Below are 22,289 nucleotides of genomic sequence, written 5' to 3'. Positions count from 1 at the left end.
ACAAGACACAAGGAAGAATGCCAAAGATTTTTTTTTATTTTTTTCCCCAGACCTAATCAAGCTTCTTTGAATCGCCAGCTACTACAGTTCTGGCTTCTGCAAACACTGACATGTTTATCCTTACCGATAGTAGGAACTGGAGTACACCATGGCAGTAAAGTGCTAATGGCATTGATGAAGCTATCTGCAGTTTTGCTCAGCTGTAAGCAAACGCTTTCCAAGTCTTTGGTTTTAGAGACAGGGTCAGCACAAGTTTCTAAAAGCTATATGGAGAAATGGAGCATCAGTACCAAGAAGGCAGTTTTCCGTGACCTTGGTTCATTTTAAGTCAGGTCACAAAATAATGGAGCAGAGAAAAGAACTGCCAGACCTCTTTTTAAAATGTTATCACACTCAGTATAGGCAAGCTGTAAAACACAAAGCACTAATATACCTGAGTATCTAGGTTAGGCTAGCAGTCATGGCAAGGTGAGGAAATTTGTTTGGAATTCACTACTGTTATGTCAAACACATGGAAAAAGTGAGTAAGTCCCATTTATCAAATACTAACTAAGCTCACCTTAATTTGCTGCCATGCAAAGTGAAGTAATAAAACAGGTTTGTAAACCTGAAGCGGTTAAAAACTTCAAAAACTTCCTGATGAAAGCACTTTGGGATGAGCATGTCAGACTTCGTGAGAGCGTGTGTAGAGCTGCATTTCTAGACAAGCAGAAGGAGGAAACATAAACCAGAATAACCCAGAAAAAAAAAAAAAAAGAAAAAGAAAAAGAGATGGTCTAAACTTTGAGACCACCTTTACTGAAAAGCACAAATCTCTTTGAAGAGAGGATACCCACTTCTGAAACTTTGTCCCCAAAACAGTATCATTTACTCATGCTGGATGAGCAGAGTGGAAAAGCTCTGCCTCCCTCGTGCCTGAGGACTGATTTATGGTGAAAAGGCCTCACTTGGATATTTCCGTGTCTGTGACAGAGGCTGGGCATTTCCAGAAGCACTCAAACCCCTTACACTCAACACCTGACAAAACAAAAAGCACCCAGGCTCACAAACACATTTGAAAAACCTGGGATCTACTACTCAGAATTGTCTTTCAGCTGTTCCTCAAACTTTAGAGGAAGCATTTCCAGCTGGCAGAAGCAATTGTATTTAATTGAATCTTTCACCCACACAAGGCCAGAGGGAACCACCAGGTCATCTCCTCTGATTCTCCCAAAACAGGTCTTTTAATTTCATCTGCTTACATCTGTAATGAACCCTGTAACAGCGCTGAACCAAGCTGTACGTGTTGATGTTTTTAGATCAGAGCTGATAACCATAAGAAAGCATACTTCCACTGGCAGCTTATTTTCATAGTTAATCTCTCCATTATTAAAAACATATTTAGATTTGAAATAAAACAATTTGACTGTGGCTTCTAGCCACTGACTCGCATTAGGCTTTCATCTGTAAGACTGCAGAGCTCTCCTGCAACCAGCATTCACCACGCAAGAGCACGCACTGTAAGCAAGCCACCTCAACTTTTGCTTTCATAGATAAAACAGATTGAGTTCTCCAGATCTTTTATTGCAAGCTACGTTCTCCAGCTTGAGTCATTTTGCAGCTGTGTTCTGAATCCTCTCCAATGTTCCCAACATGCTTTTCAAAACACGAAGGCTGTAGCTTTACACAATGTCCTAGCAGTGACCAGAAGCACGGTAAGCCCTGCTCAGAGGACTACATATTCTCATCAGTCCTTTTGCCACAGCATCAAACCATGAACTCCTTTTCGGTACCTTTGGCTCCTGGATCTTCCAGAGCTGCTGTCCCCTCCAGGAGGGAGCTCCCCGTGACTGTGACACAGTTTATCTTCTCCTTCTTATGCTTGCACACACTGCCATCGAATGCAAAATGCAACCAACAGCTTGGGCTGTGGGGATGAAACAAGTCCCTCTGGACTGCTCCACGCATTGTTATTTACCTCTCTGACCATCCAGAGGTTTATCAGGATGGATTTACAATTACTTCCAGAGCGAGAATCAAAGCGCTGAATAGCACTGACACAACATCAGCTCTGTCAGTTTTGCCTCCCCTTCCCCTTTTTGTCTGATGTTGGACAGTTTAGCTTCTACTTTTCCAGCTCATCATATTTCTTTTCAAAATATCTGAGTAACATCAGGCACTTGATCAAGGCACAACTAGAATAGTGCTGGAGTACCTACCAGACTTTAAACCTACTTCTGTGACTCAGATCTTTCAAACCAGCAATTCTGTGAATAGCAGGATTAATGATGCTGCTTTTCCTGTGGCACTGGATATCATGCTCGAGTGACTGCTATCTAAAAATGTAAGAGTGACTGCAGCTGCTCCCATTTGATGAGAACAGCATTTAGACAAGACCTTGCTCATGCAGATTCTCTGACATGCAAAAATCTGTGGAGGTACAGCAAAGCTCCAAAAAACTTGATTATCTGTTTTTATCAAACTTGTAAGGAGTTATATTTGAAACCCCTACTTTTCTATCAGATTTGGTTGTAGCTAGGTAAAGTTCAAAACCAAGGCCAAAGCAGACAACCGAGCTAATGTGCAATAAGACACTCACATGGATAGGGAGTTATCATACAACCCTCCACTGCCAGAAGAAACCAATTTAATAATTAAACACGATCTGCTCTCAAGGCTCAATTCCTGCAGTCCAGTTATTCACAAAGGAAGTAATATAAAAATCTAACAAGCAATTGCATACTACAAAAGTCACCTGTTAATTTGCCACCATGAAAAAAGCAAAGGCCAAGACTCCAGTAAGTAAATAAATAAACTGTTCCTTCGCCCATCCTGTGCAGAAATGGCCAAGGACAACGTGTTCCTGGATGTCACTCCTTGGGGAAGGGAGACAGAGCCCACACGCACAAGAAGTTCAGCCTTACATGAACAAACCCTTACCACGACTGCGGGAAGTCGCCTGTTATGGCTGTTTGGTCACAATAACTCACTTGCAACGTAGTTAAATAAGGAGCTGCGAAAACCAAAGGACTCACGATTAGACATGACTTGGCACCTTGCTGCACCGATGATATAAATTTAACATCTTATTCACCCATAAGCAGACAGGTAACGACACGTCCTGAAAATTGCTTAAAGCTAGCACAAAAGGATAGCTGCAGTTTGTTCAGAGAAAAATCACCAAGACAATGAATTACAGCCAGGCTTCACCCTCTGTCCTTCAGCTATATTCTCATATTCCATGCTGCAGCAGCCATTTCACAAACTAATCTGCATTATAGATGCATACTTTACAATAGCTAAAACACTGTCTCAGTGTACATCCATAAATATGAGGATCCCTTAACTTAACATGACAAAGCCATCTAAACACCTTAGAGTCAACTCAGCTCCAGGATAAGGCAAAAGCCTGGCTGAGCAGCTAGGCATGCCGTGCATTTGCAAGTACAAGTGAGGTTCAGGAGGGGACAGCCACAACGATTGCATGCCCGTAACTTCCAAATCTTTCTTCCTTTTCTATCATCGTATGCATTATGGCAAGATGTTTTTGCACTGCTCTAACTGTAGCAATGCAAATGGATATTTGCTTTTCTAACAGTTAAATACGGGCTATTTTAGATTTTTAAATAGGCTAAACTCAGAAAATAATTTTCTATTCAGAATGTTACACAAGCTAGAAAATGGAATAGTTAAAAATACCATATTAGCAACGCAGGATTGTTTTTTAAAGGGAGAAACTTCTCTCAACATATGAAATCTTTTCCCCTTTAAGAGTGCTGGAGTTTAATCAGTTGGCAGCCTTACACGATGTTTACTTGAAGATAAGTTACATGGGTGGAAACAAATCCGACAATAATCTCCTATCGGCCTCTGCAACACTAAAGAACTTCATAAGAAATAACTAAGCGAGAAATAACTTACAGTGAACGCCATAAAACAGACACAATAAAAAGAAATTAGATGTTATTCATGCGTAGAGAATAACTTTGCAAAAAGGCCCCCTCAGCAGATGCCTATCAATCCATTTTGTAGCCTTTTGTGAGGGAACATATGGACAGAGGCCCGAGTTACAGCTTTCCAGCTCAGCTCCAGAAGCATCAGATTTGGCAGACCACGGTGAAGCTGTAACCGGTTAAATGAATGAAAGCACTTTAATCCTTTGAGAAGGCTAAGGCCCTTTAGGTTGATAAGATGTTTATATATTTATTTATTTACAAATACAGCATCTGGTCCATCCAGCAAAAAGCCTAAGATGCTCTCAAAGCTGCTTTAACCTTTAGGAGGTGCAACAACTGTCCCACAAAGCGGGTTTCCCCGTTTTATTTCAACAGGTTGGGTTTTGGTTTTCTTTGTTTGTTTGTTTAAACCAACTTTGCATGGGGCTGTGCTATCATAAGTGTTTGCAATGCCAGGGCAAACAGCTTCTCTGGCTGCGACTGGAGCAGGAAACAGAAACCAGCTGAGCCTGACAGCAATTTGTTTATGGAATCAGTTCGCAGCTAGGCCTTTTCTTTCCCTACCTGCTTTACTACCTGGTGACAACACCTCCACCGGCACAAGAAGGGAGCAGACAAGAGAGGTCAGGACCACTCTCTCTGCATAGGAATTCCTATTTATACTAGCTTGAAAACACTAAAACTGCAGCCTCATTTTCAGTAGGCAAATCAGCTCTAGCTGTGCTAAACTTTGGACTGCGCTGTCATTAACCCCGGAGAGGCTGGACCGATGCAATGAAGGAAGTGTGGATTTCCCCAAAGACATTTTGTACGTTACAGCAACCCCCAAATATGAGATCAGGCTGCCCAGAGTTAATGTCCTCTCTCTAACAACTAAATCACATCCAGATCCGAGAACATACTTCAGATGTTAAGAGTGGAAATTATGGTTAAGACAGAGCTATTTAATTATGCTTTGCGTTAATAGCTTTTCCTTTGATTCAGCTATTTTTCCCATAAGTTATACATCAATACAACAAATGAAAAGTTGAATAACAATGAGTTACGTGTCAGAAACCACAGTTCTTTAAATATGTACCTTATCTCCCTGTTTTTTTCAGCGTTTCTACATATGAACATGAAGTATTTCATCATACTTGTTAGTGAAAGGAAAAGTACTGCTCAGCTTTGAGTCAGCCAGGCAATTAAGTGCAGGCTTGGTGAGTTTGGCTCAGATACACTGGGATCTGAAGAAGATTTCCAAGCCAGCAGAGAGCTTGTGCACTCTTCTGACCTGATCATCTCTGAGAAGGAGTAAATTATAGAAATCTAAGGGATGTCTCCTGCTGCCAAGGAACATCGGTGTTGGGGTTTATTGCTTCAGCTTGTGCATTCACTCAACGTAGTTTGATTTGCTTTTGTTTTGCTTTGACTCCTCCAGAATCTCAAGAAGAGAAATTAGAAAACACAGCAACTTGACTCAGCTGACAAATATACCTTTCAGCACTGCCTGTTTTCATGTTAAGGAAACTTTTTTGTTTGTTTGTTTAAGCATGCCAGGCCTCTTGGAAAAACGTGTTCTGTCCCCTGGAAAAGCAAGCCTGCACATCAATGTAAAGCTTTGACTCCTGAATCTTTTCATCTCCACAAGTATTGCATCGTTTTGCACAACCTAACACGGAACACTCCAAGCTGGCAGGCATTCGAGAATACGTAGGTGATCACCCCACAACTCCACTTGTTTTCTACCAGGGAATTTCTTTTCCCTGACAACCATCTGATTGAGCATCCCAAACAGTTTGTGTGTCACCACTACTCTTCCTAATGGTATTTGAATTAAGGGAAGATCCTTTACGACTCCTTTCTTTCTACCTAATTAAAGCAGAAATAGATACCTAACATTGAAAACTTCCTTTACTACTAAATATCTGGATATTTTTAAAGTTTTGCCGTGGAAGTTTGGGAGCAACTATAAATATGGGACCATGTAGGATTAGTGAATTCTAACTAAGTACACCAAAGACTGGTGAAACAAATGAAGACATCAAAGGAATGAGGAAATAAACTTAAGACATTTTTTCTATCCCCACAAAACAACAAACACCATGCACTAGAGCCTTAATCAGCTCTTCAGGATCTCTTTGCACACACAGCCTTTAACCAAGCTACCTCATCCCCACACCGCTGGCTATGAACACTCGATGCAGTAACTTGTTGTGACACAAAGCAAAAGCAATCGTAAAGAGTTTACAGCTTCTCTTCTTCCAGGGAAACAGGACTAACATTTCAGTAGGAACTGAAAAATGTTCCAACAAAGCTTAGCTGCTGGGAAATGCTAATTTGTCAAGCCTGAAATGCTTTGAACACAGCATTTCAGGTTCAGCAAGCCTAGGTCAACTTTTTTGTAATGCAGAAAAAGCCGAGGAGAGATGTGAATTGGTAAACGCATTTCTCTGGCACTTAAACATCTGCCAGAATGGCCTCTTGTTTCCTGATAACCCAGATGAGGCAGGAAAAAAAAAACACGCTATCATTTAGCTGTTATTGTTGAAGGTACCACTGAGACCCAGTCAGTTCCTAACTAAAAATTTGAACAGATCAATTTAAGATAACTCCTATTAAATACATTTAAAAATCAAAGTTAGAGGAAAAAAATTACCAGATTGAAATACTCCAAGGCTACACTCCCCACCCTAGATCACACACAAAGATCAACAAAGTTGAGCCACATCTGAAGTCCATTCTAGAATGTAATCTTAGCTAATGAGCTGTGCCTTACCCGTATATGAATTTGCCCTTGAGGACATACTTTTCCAGTTAAGTATTTTAATAAGACTCCCAAATGAGCTTTTGTCTATCATGAATTCATTGTTCTGCTGAACTGCAATCCTGCACTGCTGGAGGCTCACTGTTTTCAAGCTGCAATTCTCAGCAGTTGTTTTCCCCACGTATCTAATCAGCACGGCATATTGCTAAGGACCTTCACTGAGTATTCAATAGCAGTCAGTGCAAGCAGTGAGGAAGGGAGGCAGCATTTAGTTGGTACCAACAGGGCGGTCAGACTGCAGCGTCTCAAGGCTCAGAGGGGAAATCCTGTGCTGAGGTGGGAAGTACAAATGCCATAAAGCCTCTCACCTTGCGTAACATTACTGAAAAGCTCCTGCTGCCAGTATAAATGAAAAACAAATGACGTGCCACAGAGTGGTCCAGTTGCAATTGTAGCAGTGATGGAGATGGATCGCCTAGGCAAGCCACAGTAAGTGACAGGCAGGTCTTTCACAGTAACTGGTGCTCTGAGGCCAGTTTCCAGCAATCCCTCACTAACAGTCCAGCTCTACAGTCCATGGTGCTGGCCAGGAAGGAGTTCGGTGGCAAGGAAAAAAAAACCCTAGTGGATGAATGGATTATTTAGCCAACTTTTCTATTATTCCCTGTGATCTGGAGACTTGAGACATTTATATTTGAATTATTACTAGGAATTAGCAGAGCCTAGGATCTACTAAAAAAGATTAGCCTGGGATCAAAAATTTCATTTTTCTTAATACCAAAATTTGAATATTTACAAAAAAAAACCAAAAGCAACAGGAAGGGTTAAAAACCATCAGACAAGAAACCTGTCCATTTAACATTCATATTCCTGTGCACACTGTCTGACACTGGCATGTAAATTACACACATGCATCACTGTTATGCTGTGCTAGGAACCTCAAACTACCATTTGATGATTCAACAGGAAGACTTAAGGCAAACAGGAAGCAGAGAGGACGAAATACTAACTTTAATCTGTTCTACTTAAACAGAATTTGGGACCTTACTAGCATCAAACCATGGCTGTTATGGTAAATCTTCATTCCCGCTGCCTCTACAAGAAAACCCATACCAGCCCATATAATATCAATCCAAACATGAAAGGTACACAATACAATTATTAAAAAAAAAAAAAAATTAACAAAACTTAGCTCCCTTTTAAAAGGATGACAGCGATCCATCAGCAGAAGCATTTATGGTTCTGAATTTATGAAGGGCAGCCAAGTAACATGGCACATCACCAACAGAACACGTAAATCCTGGGTGATCAGTGGCATTATGTGACTACTTCTGTCGCTGCCTATCACTACTCAAGGGAACAATCAATTACTGAACTGTTAGCTTTCTAAAGATACATCCCTGAATAGGGAAAGAGAGATGCATGGAAATCTAACAAGCTCAGATTTTATGTAGTGGGACTGCAGTTCTAGAAAGACAAACTGAGTATAGGTTAATAAAAACATTTGGTCTTGAGCAAACACTGGCAAAACATAACAAAATAGACATTGCCAAATTAACCATTTTGTCTTGGCACTGCAAAAACCTCCCTATAACATGCAAAACTGCATGGGAAGAGCTTACCTACAGAAGACACCCAATGAAAAGAAAGCTAGAACATGAATTTACATTACCTGAATCAAGGAAACAGTAGAGAAGTTCTGAGTGTTAAGAGAAGTTACAATTCATCAAGCAAAAAACAGACACGGAAACTGCACGGAAATCTTACCAGAACTCGGTCTCCAATTTTGAGCTCCCTTTCTCCTTTCTTTAGTGATCCAGCTTCAGAAAGATTTGATATAGATTCACTTGCAGTTTTTGAAAGATTGCTAATCTGAGAAGGAGTTGAATGTTCCTTAGCAGCAAGTGTTGTTTTCTGTGGAATTCCTGATGGGGGAAGCGCAGCAGGGGACGAAGACACCACACTAGCAGTTGATGTGGAAGTTGGTGATGTAGCTCTAGATGCATGAGCTGCCTGAGTACCATTGGCTTCATCTTCTGTCAGCACTTTTCTTGTCAATTTCGATGGTCTTGTAAATATTCCCCTCAAGGGTTCACACTGGAAATAGCGAACTCCAGCCACAGAGCCATCGTTCTTACCAATTGGTTCGTCTAGAACAATCCCTGCCCATTGTCCTGGAGCAAACTGTGTTTCACCAAGAAACTGAATAAAGCCAGGTTTATTTCCATTGACCCAAACACGTTCCCCAACTCTGAAATCATCCACAAACTCGTCATGTGCATCTGCAGTGGTTGTACTTGCGGACTTTTCACTGGAAGCTGCTTTTTCTGCTGGAGCTGGAATCAAGCACAAAGAGAAAGCAACAGGAATCAAATGCACTTATATTCCAGGAAGCATCATTACATAGTTTGAAAGTAATGAGCACTTGGAAAAACATTATTTCTAAGAGGAAGAGCACAATTCCATGTTTTCTTAATTATGAAAATACTGTAATCTCCAGAACACAGTAACTCAAAGCCTAAGGACAGAGACACAACACATTTAATATAATCTTCACAAGATTTTTATCAAAACCATTTAAAAACATTTTGTTTTGAACCAAGATGGCATTCAATCAGTATATTATTTTTTTTTGCATATTTTACACATCATTTTTGTTACATCAGAAATACGAGCAAAAGTGTTTTAGTGTAAATAGTAGAAGTAGTGTATGCTCATAGCTTTTAGAAGATTTTTTTGTAAGAGATGAATAAAAGTTAAGATATTTAAATATTCTTTACCGGTTGCAACAGATGCAGGTGCTTTCAGTAACGTAGCCCCATGCTTGATGGTCTTTGAAGGAGCCTTAAGTCCACTTGGTTTTAACATACTCATCTTTCTGTGATATCAGAGTTAGTCCTCTTCGTCTACAGCAACTACCTTTTTCCAAACATGGATACAATATACTATTTTCTGTCTTCCAACTCTGGAGTAAACCTGCACAGAAAAATATTAGGCATGAAACAAAATAAGTATTGGAGCTCCTGCAGAATAAAGTACCCTACATACACACACAGAGCCTGTATATGAAACGCATGCTAAATGCACTTCACAGTAACAACCAGCAGCATTTCCCAGGATAACAATTCCAAGCCTTCAATTTATTCAAAAGTTATTTCCTATTAAAAGACACCAATCTGAACCTAAAGCATCAAAATAACTCTCTTCAGTGAATGCTGCTGTATTCATGTCGAGCTTTAAACTTGAAGGCTATTTTAAGAAAAACAAAGCCCTTAACTGCATTACTAACAACATTACGCACAGATATAACCACTCTGCACGCCCTACTGTTTTCAGTCACATTTTTCAAGTGTTGCAATATCCCAACAAAAATAACTTGAGACTGGAGAATTAGCTGCATGAAAAATCAAGAGAACAGGGAAATTCAGGATAAAAAGAATGAAGTTTTAAAGAGATTGGAACTGAAAAGCTAAGGCTGATCAACAGAGTTAAATGATGGCAACTAAGAAGTAAACATCTACCTCAGCAATGTGGGAATCGCGTGTCCGAGATCACAAGACACTTCGCTCAGTCCCCAGAAGTGCCCCAGCTCTGTGCTGGAAAGAGGAGGGGGGCCCTGCTCCTCCCTGCGCTGCTCGGACCGGCACGCCAACTATAAGACTTTCAGGAACTGTGCCTTGAGGTTTTAGCCACAGAAGGCATCTTCCTTCTGATTACAGAAGTTTTAGAAAGGCTTTTTTTTTTTTTTATCTATAACGTGAATTAAAACCAAACTGTAAGCTGACTGGTCTCCCCCCACCATCAAAAGCATAAACTTGTCTGCACAGACACAGCCAGGATATTTGCTGAGCCTTGTATTTAGGGCACTGACAGAACAGCTATGCTCCCCTGAAAAACAACACACATGTAAACAAAAACCTGGACAAAAAAAAAAAAAAAGCAAGCAGATATGTAGCAACAGACTGCTTGCTCAACTGTTTGCTCAGGACATGACAAACAGAAGCCAGGTCTCCGTCCTGCGATTCACGTGGCATTTTGGCAGCTGTCAGTACACATGCACAGGCAAAAAGCTGCCCAACTGCAGGCTCCCCAAACCCTCACCAGCAGTGCCCAGGTGCACATAACTGGCACATTTCAAGGCAAGAGAAACCCTAGTGAGGGCAGAGAATATTGTAGTACAGGAATAAAAGCTAGGGAAAAGCCTTTTACCTACAAGGAGAAGTTTTACCCTTCCTGTATTATTAACAGCCAGCACATTAGTGGTCCTAAAAATCAATTCACCTTGGAAAAAAAAAAAGAAAGTATCTGTCATGCTGCTTTGTGAACATAAATAGCAAAGCGAAACATTTCTTTGGCTATTTCAAGATTGGCTATGCCAAATTCAAGTCATTTTCTAAGTCTGCAAAAATGTTATACTTTAAAAAGTTTTAATTACTGCCTTGACTGCATGTTTGTCTACAATTTAAGTTATACTCCATGAAAACTCCAAGCAGCACTGTGCAGACTGATGAACATTTTTCTAGCATTGCCAGAAGTATGTCAGTCACCCATCTGCAGAGTTATGACTACCAAAGTGAAAAATTTCTCCATTGTTTTTGCCTGTCGTATGCCAGTTCACTATTAATTTCTAAGCAGGAGCTTTCATGTTCGTGAACATGAAAGCAGAGTTAGCTCTAAAATCAAAGCAGAGGGACAGACATGAAATGTCATAAAGCTACGCAAGAACCGAGGAGCACACAGCTATACAGGGGCACAGGAGCATGTTAGATGTCACTCAACACAGAAGAAACACTTGTTTTTTCCCCTCTTACTACATACCTATCTTCCCTGCTAAATCTGCGTGCATCAGATTTGTTCGTATTTTCATCCTTTTCTCTCTCACATACACGCTGCCTAATCTTCCTCATCCCTATTCCCTTCCCTCCAATGCCAGGATCTCCATGCCTGCTTCTATTATTTTTTCCTCAACCCATCTAAATCCACAAAACAGGAAAACTCTACACAATAAGGATGGACGTGGTACAAATACAGGAATGCAGGAGTTATCAAGGTCAGTTCTTTTTAGTTCAAAGTCCTCTTTGACAGTGTCAAACACAACATTTATGGGAATTCAACCACCTCATTTGGACCAGAAGCAAGTTTCCCTAAGGAAGACCTCCTTCTAAAACCAGGACACTAAAAATGTGCTTACAGTATTCTGCCTCTGTTTTCCACATATTACCATTTCTGTTTGTTTTCTTTTTATTTCCCCAGACCCCATTCCAGTACCACTCAGTTAGTAAACACCTGTATCATGCAAGGATAGGAATATTGAAAGAATAAAACACACTAAAACACGCTGCAAAATTACATCTTGCCTGTTTCAAATAATTATTTATTAATAGAAATTTAACAAGCCTTTGGCCAACAGAAAGCTAGAACCTTCTAATATTGCATTTCCTGGCTCAAGGTGCTCATTCATATTTTAATCCTGCTCTCCACAGTCAGAGGTTATGTATTTGCTGTGTCATTTGCCTTTTTCAATGCACAAGCCTTCAACTAGGCCAGAAGTAACACAATCCCTTGTGCCCTGGTTTCAGAGTTCCTGAAATTGTAGCTTAATGCAACAAACTGCTAAAATATAGGCAAAACATTTTGGCAATTTAGTGCCTTATTGCAACAGGGAAAATGCAACTTTGAGTCTTAGAAATAGGCGGGACCTTGATATTTCCTAATAGAATTCACAAAACACTGAAAGCCCAAGTTTCTAACGAGTGATTTAGGCACTTCCTAACAGGCTTCAGATGTCAATTACCTCATTTTAGTCCTCATGAGAGAGGGCAGCTAGCTGCTTGTCTCAATTTGTTCGCGTCCCTTCTCTGAATCTTGCTCAGCTCTCCTGGAAAGAATTTTTATAACAAATAGGCAGTAACATCAACTGCAAGTTTCTCAAAAGATCAGATCAGGAACCTAAGGAAATGCCCATAAAGCCTGATAATACACACTACTTAAGTGTTCAGAAAGTCGCACATTTTACTAGTGCTGTTGTTGGGAGCAAAGAGAAGATTTTAAACACAAGCTTTGCACTTGTGCTGCTACTGGGAAATACATGATTTCATATGGTGTGACATTCTCGAATGAAATGCTTTTTTTTTTTTTGCATTGACTACTACAAACTCTCAAATGCAGACATGAATCCTTGCATTGGCCCTTTTAGCCAGTTGATAATATCCTTATTTTTCTTGGTTCTCTTTCACAGACCTTGAACTAATCCACAAGAAACAAGTTGAAAACCATTGATTCAAGAAAATAAAACCTACCACTCTGATAAGTAAATATGAATTATTGAATTATTTTGGCAAACTGAGATTAAAAAAAATAATAAAAAAAATACTGAATTAAAACAAGCATTCAGCCAGACAGCTCCTGAAGCAGCAGACACTGCTGAAACACAAATGTCACTCAGTTGAGTGAGATGATTGTGATGTACACTAAATACTACCTATGCTCCGGTTTCATGAGTGAAAAGATATTTAAAGGCTCAAGTGCTGAAGTGACAGTAAGTAACAGAGGGGAGAAAAACATTACCCAGGGAAAAAATATACTAACTTAAGGCACTTCAGACTGAACTCCCAAAAGTTCAGACATCCAGAACTGGTAGTAGCTATAGCAAATTTAAACCAGAATATAAAAGGAGAGCAAGGCGAAGCACGTTTTCATTCATACATCATACAAACTGCTAATGAAGTATGCATGTGAAATGCAATTAAACCCTTTGATTTACAGTCAAGCTTTACCAATCATCTCAGAAAACATTACAGCCTTAGCAAAAGTAGATCTGGTACCAAAAGCTCTTAGCATTACCTCAAAGCAGAATCCTTTCCATCTATCAAAGAGGAATCACAATATAAAACAGCTGCCCACCATGGTTTTGTTCTAGAGTGTATTTTAACAACTAGCACTACAAAAAAAAAGAGAAAATGTTTGAGTCTCAGCTCACTCCACTTAAGAACCCTACAGTCACGACAAGACCGTAGCAGCACCAATTGTTCTTTAAGGTTAGCTGACATCTGACAAGCCTGCTGCCATCACCTCTCTCCTTACCTAGTGCCACACAGTGCCAACATTAAAAATACGATAAAACACTTAAATGATAAAACATTTGAAACTGTGACTTGGCAGCGTAAGGAAGAATCACTTGCTAACATCACTACTCGTGACTTCAGTGGCGCAGACACAGTGTTTCCATGGAGAGAAGCAACTTGTCTGTCCATTTGGGGTGGAAACAAAGAGGACTTTCCAGAGCAGAGCAGGATAATGTTTGAGCTGACTCGAAACAGACTGCGTAATCCCGGTCTTCTGCATGCAGACACATGCAGTCTGACTCTGTGCAGCGTACTTTGAGGCTGGAACGCTACTCTCATGTGGTTTGTTTGTACAATAAAGTGAAAATATTATTTTAAACAATGATCATCTGGTATGAGTTGTGCATGAGTTCTTCAAAACATTTCAAATTGGAAAGATAATACTAACTCAGCTGATACCATTAAGATACTAATACTGTGGCTTTTCAAAGCTAACACCTTTCTAAGTTCAGAAAGGAGACCACTTCAACTTGTTAACTCTGTTAAGAATACTTTTTTATTTTTTTCCAAAATACATATAACAAATATGTTGAAAATATTCAAAAATGGTTGCATAGAGTACATAACACTGCTGAAGAGCTCCAAGGGCTATGCAAACAGAGAAGATCTTAAAAAATTCTTACTATACTATGAAGAAAATGTAGCATATAGGAAATAAATCAGATAACACTTTCTGTAGAAAAGTGAAACAGAAAATATATTTCAAAGACCGCCACAATCTAGAAATGTCACTTTCCTAAGACAAATAAAAGAATATGAAAGATAAAAACGAAGCACTATTTTTGAAAAAGCAGCCTGAACAAGATTTCTTAACCATCTCTTTCACAGTCTTAATGTTCATGTCACTATTGCCAAGCTTTCAAAAGCTCATGAATCATTCCTCGAAAATCCTAACAATGGTTTAGGGAGAAAATAACTTGGAATTTTGGAACCTGGGAAGTTTTCTTTTCTGGTCCGTGAATTACCTTAAGGACTCCAAGACCTCATGGTTACACATACATCTCCCAACATTATGGTATTCTTAAAACAGAGTGCCAAAGACAAATAATTTAAAGTACATAAGCATCTTCTGTATGATTCAGACCTAATCTTTATCACAGCTCTACAAGTTGTATTTGTGGTTTCCTAGGCTGCTATTACATTTCTGTAAAAGCTGAGTATATGTAATTCCAAAAGCACTTAAAATAATGCTTTAAGTTTCAGTTTAGAGGCTTTTGAAAATAATACACTACTTAAAAATACAACTATATCCTGGCTTTGAACAAAGTAAATGCCTTCATGTTGCACTATTTGCTTCATTCTACCTCTTTAAGAATACTTCCCTCTGTGCAAGAATGTGCCAGCTCCCAGAGGCCAACTTCTGAAAGGTTCAAGCAGGAATGAGATGAATTTGTCTGTGGCAAGCCCACCAGCTAGCCTGGGACATATCCACCAACATCCTTCCTCAAGCAGTGCTGGATGACGTGGATAGAGCAGAGAGATATATTGCAGAAAGCAGCTTGGCTCACACGCCCTCCCTAAACAGAATTTACGATTGCCACCATCTTGTTTTGTTTCCAAGAAGGAATATAAATTCTCCCACTACCATATATTAGCGACCAATTTTTTTATTTTTATTTTTTATTGCAATGTCAGCACACCCAGAGCAGGCAAGCTGAGCCTTATCCCACAACAATAACCTTCCTGCTCAAAACACCTTCTCTGCCAGGTTCTGGGTCCAATGAAGATATTTCGTATTGGGCAACTAAAATCACTCAATCATCATCATGCAGTTCATCAAGTGCTGAATTACACTCACAATGAAGTAATCCCACAGTGCAAAATATCCATTATAAATGTTCCACCAAGTTTCAAAGCCAGTTGTGAAACAATGACAAGTAGTTAAACCAACAAATGGATTTTGAAGCCTTCATGCATTAACTTTTCAGAACTTCCCTCTTGTAATGATGCAGCACACTTTGTATTCCTAGCCATTTATGGCTTAAATAAAACCATTTGTAGCTATGAATTACATTAAGGTCTCTTTGAATTTAGCCACTGAAGCCAATTATTGAAACAGCAAGTGAACTTATCTCTGAACCCACTGCTCATGACTTACTGCAAATTTGACATGCATTGTTCAGCTCCAAAGCATTTATTGAACAAGTAGCATGTTCAGACTGAAACAAGCCAGAAAGAGCATTACTTCAGTTTAATTTTGTCTCATAGAAACTATGGATTTTGTTGTCAATTAAGCAAGTAACACGATGACCTGAAAATATTCTTCAGATACAGCATTATAATAAAAGACACCAAAGTAATATGCATCATTTAATTCAATGTTTATCACGCTACATGCTATCAGATCATATTTATTTGGCTTACTGGATGCTTACTGCCAGCATCAAAATATATGGGCTGGTACGTGCCTATCGGAATCAGTACTTTGCACCCCACTTTTAAGGGTAGAAAAAATTTTGCATTTAAAACTGAATTAATAGTCTAGCTCAAAACACAACTTACTTTGGCCACCATAAAAAATACAATAAGTTGGGAAGTTTGCCCACTGGTATAACGCAGCTCTTTTATCAGTATCGTTGACTAGATGAACACAACTTGAAACAAAGAGTTGCTGACAAATTACTCAACCAGAATCGTATCTATGTGATCACCAGCAGAGATCCTGAAAAATGTTCCAACTCTATTTTAGAGAGCACGGGTTTACATAAACATTACTTAGTGTGCAGCAACCAGTATGTTCAGTGAGACACAGACAAGCAGAGGATATTCAAAACAATCCCAACACCGTAATGCAAACACTATGCCTTGTCATCACTCATCCCACTATCAGGCAACCACCACACCACGGTGTAAGGACATCCCCAGAAATAGCTCCTGGTTTTCTCTAACTTCAAAGAGCGAATCTCCACTTCTTCAGTAACTCAGAAGAAATTCCTGTTTTCTTGTACCCTTAGAGGGACAGGGAAAGAACAAATTTTGCTGTTTGGGAATCAATACAAATGCCCCACCACACCGTCCCCATTAAGAACATGGTTAATCTAGACCTCAACCAGCAATTTTTAGGTTGTTTCTTAACTGAGACAGGTAGGATGTGCTGCATTTAGAGATCACTAAGACGATTTGAACTATTTTCTGCACGAGTTCACAGATCTGTGGTATATTCTGCAGCAAAGACTTTTAGATTAACTTTCAACATCAAATCTTTTACAGCAGCCAGCACAAATCGCTATTTCTCCTCTGACTTTGGACCTGGTAGCTAATTTTGTCTAAATAAAATAAAAGGCAGGGGACTTATAAGAACATTTTCATTCTTAGAGGTTTCACAGAAGTAGGCCAACAGGTGCAAGGGGCACTTGAGTTCAAATAGTTTCGAGTTTCTCCCAAAGACTGAATCAGACTGAATTTCTGAAGCAAAATGGAAAAGCCCAAGTATTGCCTTCAGTAACTTGGCAGCAGCAGGTTATCAGTATGCATGCAGATAACGTCCAACTTGAATGCAACAGTTAGGAAGGCAACCATCACAAGACACTAGAAAGTAGAGGGGTTTAGTGATATTGCTAAATAAGAGACATGGCCATTCTCTGGAAAGTGCAGGGTCTTCACTGCATCCAGGATAAACATATGCTGCATATGCTTAGGAAAGGACAAAGCAAATTCCTACAGCTAAGAAACTGTAGTAAGAACAAGGAGATGATTCAAATGAAAGATAGTAAGAGGCTTAGGAGCTCGAACCACCAGTCAGACATTATGGTAACGCTGTGAGAAGCGGTTCATTCAAGCTTCTATGCTGCTTATGTATTTTAATTCCGCATCAAGGACACGATAAGTCACCTCACCTTATCATTCCATAGACAGCTATGCTTATTCAGATTCTTCAGTGCCTTGAGATCCTCAGTAAAAATATACCATTGGAGCACAAAGACAGACTACCGAATATGAAGCACAGATATGAGAGGATGTCTGTAACAGTAAAAAATTATTTTTGGCTAGCAATATGGTGAATAATTCTTTCTCAGTCTTTCTTGATCTATGTTGCTATTTCTAAACACAGTCTGTTCAATTTTTTAGAGAGATACCCATCTTTCATTAACAAAGAAATAGCTAATAACTATTAAAAACCTTTTTTAAAAAAATCACAGAAAATGTGATGCAAAATCTAACACTTCCTCATTGCCTCTGTACACACGCATTATAAAAATGTCACTGCTATAGTCTATTAAAAGATCAGAAAGCACATGATCCTTCTAAGCACACATCATTCTCTACAGAATGAGTCAAGGATTGAAAAGCAGAGAAAGCTTTCATCCAAGAAAGTAAATTATTACTACCTCTTCTGAGAGGTCTACTATCAACGCTTACTACCTTTTCTACGTTTTTCCAAGGAAGTTTCTAACTGCCCTTGCCAAAACCCTCCATTTTGATAACAAGAAAAATAATTTGTTCAACTGTCAGCACCAGCTTCTCCCAATGATAACACACTTCAAACCGCCTGAGTAAGTGCATTCAGTCCCCAGTAACAATTCATTCTCTGGATATTAGAGCATAAAGTTTAATGTATTCGGGATCTAACATTTACATGAAAGTTTGAAAAGGAAAATATTATCTCCTGTCAGCCTCAAAACCAAACACACATGAACTAAGACAAAGGGCTTCTAAATCACACAATTGCATCTAAAACGGCTGAAACAAAGTGCTGCTTTTTATAGTAAGAATTTAATTTTGATAGACTTGAGTGAAAGTGTAACTGCTTCACACGCCTTGAAAACATCAAGTCAGCAATCCCTTTTTAGCTCTCCATGTTCTTAGCCTTTTAAATTAGCACCATGACTGTTATACGGCTGGCATATAATAAAGTAGAAGTACAAATACAGAACTTAGATAAATATTGCTCTGATTCAACGGATGCTGCTGCCAAGCAGAGAAGAAGACTGAGTCAGATAAGCCAATTCCATCAAATACTGAGTTTCTCCCTTCACCTTGCAATTTCCCCTTATAATAAGGGAGGTTATAAAGATCAGGAAAAGTGATCAGCTTTTAATGGTGTTTCTCCTAGAAACAGTAGAGTGAAGATGTTTCTCAAATTAGAGGAAGGTGTGGTAGGTAGCATTCACTGAAGAGTCTTCTGTCAAAGTTTGTACAAGCAGTTGAGCAGGACACCTGCTAGGCAGGTGCTAAGGTAGAGACTTGTACCATCTGTTCTGAGATGCATCTTCTAAATCCTTTCCAGTACTTCTGAGGCCAGGAGCTGGATATCACATTGTGGGTGTTTCTAAGGGTCAGTTGTACCATTCTAAGTGACACGAGTGTAACATTGTGCGTATACAGGACAGACACATGGACAAGATTGTGGATGTTCAAAATCATCAGGGACACGGTGCTGCTCATAGAGCTGGCTTCAGTTCTGCTGGTCAAGAAGAACGAAATGGTTGCTCCAGCAGAAATTGGCATCTAGCTCTGGGCAGCTGAGATTACAGCTAATGCAGTATATAATTGCCTTTCATTAAATAACAAAACACCATCCATCTGAGGCATTTCTAAACATGCCAGTCCAATACGGATTCCAGTGCGTTACTTTTTATACATGCCAGCAGAGCCAGTAGTCCCAAAGGAATGCCAAAAGATTAAACAAGAGCTGCATTCATTCATGGTCACCATGTTGAAACACTAGAAAACTTGCATTTAACATACAGAGTTAACATTTGACCCGACTGTTTTAGAGAGAGAAAGAAAAGCAGTTTTGAAAAATTGTGCTGGCAAGACAGATCACTATTTCTTTTGAAGGAAGATCTATTTTGGAATATTCTCAGTCACTCTCCCCAAAAAAACTTCAACGGGGCTAAAGGGATAAAGAGAGGAATACTAAGGGAATTATCTAATCTAGCCAAGCTAAGTAAATAAAGGCTGTCCTGGGTATTCACATTCAGAAGATGATAAACAGATACAGCCTACAGATCAGACAGGAAATCTACGGGAGCTCAAAAAAAGTCACAGTGACCAGCTCATGTGGAGCACTGCTCCTTCTTACTGTATTGTCATGTGAAGAAAGAGATTATTTCTTATAATACACCTTTGTGATGATTCAAGACAGATGTTTTTCTCCCCCACACTAGAAAGCCAAAAACTTCTCTTGAAAAAGAAACCACACATTTTTTTTATTTTTTTTGCCAAATGAAACATTCTTCTCGATCCCTACAGATACAGACAGATGATGTCACATTTCCAAGCAGAAGCTTCAGCCAACGCAACCCTGTCCTTCCCCTTCCAAGGCTCAAAGCTTTAGTGCACTTTGGTACACACGGGAAATTTTCTGGTGCATATTAAGACTAGGAGGAAAGAGAGCCCTGGAATACCATAAATTTCAAACAGAGAACTAATAAACCTCTGCCTGTTTTCTAGTCATTTTGTGTGTATTCAGTATGAAGAATGTCAGTCCCTGAATGGTCACACATTCCTTACACTATGATACTTTGTTGTTAAGGGAGAAACAAAAAAAGAGTTATTTACTTTTCCTCCACTATTTAATTTGCTATCTTGTTACACGTGGTAGCAGGTGCACATGCCTAAGAAAATCACTCTGTCACTGCTAGTTTCAGACTTACAGACATGCTTCCGCTCTTTAAAAAAAACTCTTTGCAAAGTATGAGGCATAAAAGCATTTCCTCTTTCTTTTTTTTTCCCTACACATTAATACACCCATGGTACGTTTTTAAGTTGTCCTGCTCAGTGACCTCAGAGCAGCTCGTGAACTTGCACCGCTCCCCGTGAGACACTGCCTCCATTCCGCGCACGGGGAGCTGCGTGCAGGGAGGAAAGCCGTCATTTTTCAGTCATATTTTTAATCTCGACATACCCAGTCGCTGCCTATTCTTCCCCACGCTATCTCGAAGGAGCTTTTCTCCTCCAGGAGAAAACAACAACAGGTTGTTGGGTGGTTTTTAAGCGCACGGACAAAGATGCTAAGAGGAAAGCAAAAACCCTGTCTTGATCCTGAGGCAGGAGTCTCGTTAGCGGGGGGAAACGAGGATTACCTTGAGGAGGAGGAGGGCAGTAACGGGCCCTAGGCAGCAGCCCCAGTGACACAGCGGAAAGCAGGCGGCCTGCAGCACAGCCTCATGCCGCAGCACTGGGCACAGCGGGCACCTCACCTGCACGGCTTTCCCCAAAAAAACCCAGGCCTGGGCAGCGAGCCCAGGTGGCTTTACACGGGGCCGGCTCTTCCATCGGTGCCGTGCCGGTGGGTGAGGAGGGAGGAGGGGGGGGGATCAGGCAGCAGCACCGGGACGACATCGCCCAGCCTCAGCCCTCACTCGGCGCGGCTCCGTGTCCCTGCCCCCGCTTCAGGGCCGGTGCCCGGCGCCAAGTTTGTGAGGCGCAGCGCGGCGGGGACGAGCCGGGACGAAGCGGGCAAAGCCCCAGCAATGCCCCAGCCCCCGGCCCCTGTCACCCGCGGCCCCCTCAGGCCGGCCGGGACTCGCAGCCACGCGTGTGGCGGGGCCCCGAGGCGGCTGCCCGGTGCCCACGGCCGCTCCCCGACCCCTTTCAGCGCCTCCCCTCAGCGCCCGGTCCCCCCTCGCCGAGCCCGGCCCCTCCTCACCGCCTCTTTCTCCTCAGCGGGGGGCTCCCGGCGGCTCCCTTCCCTCAGGCGCCGCCACCGCCCTCCGCGCGCGGGCCCCAACGGCGCCCTCACAGCCGCCGCCTTCGGCTCCGCGCCGCCGCCGCCACCGCCTCCGCTCGGCTTCCCGGCCGCCTCCTCCTCCTCCTCCTCCTCCTGCCCCTCCGCAGCGGCGCCTCCCCGGCTGGCAGGGGCGGAGCGGGGCGGGCGGACAACGTCTGCGCCCCGCCGGGCCCGCGGCACCGCGAGGCGGGGACTGCAGCAGCGGGAGCCGCTCCCGCCCCCCCCCCCCCCAACCTCCCCTTGCCCGGCTCCGGCTCCCCCCTTCCCTCTCGCCTCCTCTCCTCGCTTTCCCTTTGTCTTCCCCTGCTTTGTTCGCCCCCACCCCGGGGCAGCCCGCGGTCGGCAGGCAGGGGAGGCTCAGCTCGGCCCGGTCCTGCCTCGCCCTTCCCCAAAAGCGCCCCGCGGGGTCGCGCACCCGGACTTGGCCTTGGTCCTATTCCTGTCCCTGTCCCCGTCCCTATTCCTGTCCCTGTAACGGGGAGCAGGCAGCGCTGACCCCTTAGGGAATTCGCCGCTGCAGCAGACAAGCGTGAATGGAAGGTGGGAGGGGGGAAAGGGTGGGGAAAAGAGACAGGGCGGCATGAAGCGCAGAGCTCTTAATGGACGACTAACTTTAGTGGCGGCTTCTTCTCTCCATTTTCCTTTTGTCCTGATGCCCAGGAATTTGTGATTCCTTCTCATCCTCTATTTGAATTCTCATTGTGCTCGTGAAGGAAGACCCTGGAACTTGGCATCCTTCCCCTTTGTAAAGTTTAAAGGGCTGTGGCAGTAGCTCCACACCATCATCAACTATTTAATATCAATTTTCA

General features: G+C 41.5%; 1 protein-coding gene across 8 annotated transcripts in view; it reads right to left on the bottom strand.

The window, feature by feature from the left end:
- The window catches only part of CLIP1 (CAP-Gly domain containing linker protein 1), a 67,888-nt gene extending 46,326 nt beyond the window's left edge, over positions 1–21,562 (bottom strand). For 3 of the 8 annotated variants that reach the window (XM_082774134.1, XM_082774133.1, XM_082774135.1), the window contains exons 1-3: positions 21,400–21,562; positions 9,462–9,657; positions 8,449–9,017 (exon numbers count right to left, since the gene is read on the bottom strand). In XM_082774134.1, coding sequence (XP_082630260.1) covers positions 8,449–9,017; positions 9,462–9,555 — 663 coding nt within the window. In that variant the 5' untranslated portion in view covers positions 9,556–9,657; positions 21,400–21,562. Of the gene's footprint in view, positions 1–8,448; positions 9,018–9,461; positions 9,658–9,982; positions 10,176–10,202; positions 10,339–13,524; positions 13,577–21,399 lie in introns of those variants that run through there. The other 5 variants (XM_082774137.1, XM_082774136.1, XM_082774131.1 and 2 more) reach the window with 5 other exon arrangements.
- Positions 21,563–22,289: the final 727 nt, after the last annotated feature.

This window comes from Aythya marila (genome assembly GCF_965140915.1).
Source record: "Aythya marila genome assembly, chromosome: 17".
Taxonomy (NCBI): Eukaryota; Metazoa; Chordata; class Aves; order Anseriformes; family Anatidae; genus Aythya; species Aythya marila.
The sequence above is the reverse complement of the archived record's forward strand: the minus strand, read 5'-3'. Positions and strand labels throughout refer to the sequence as shown.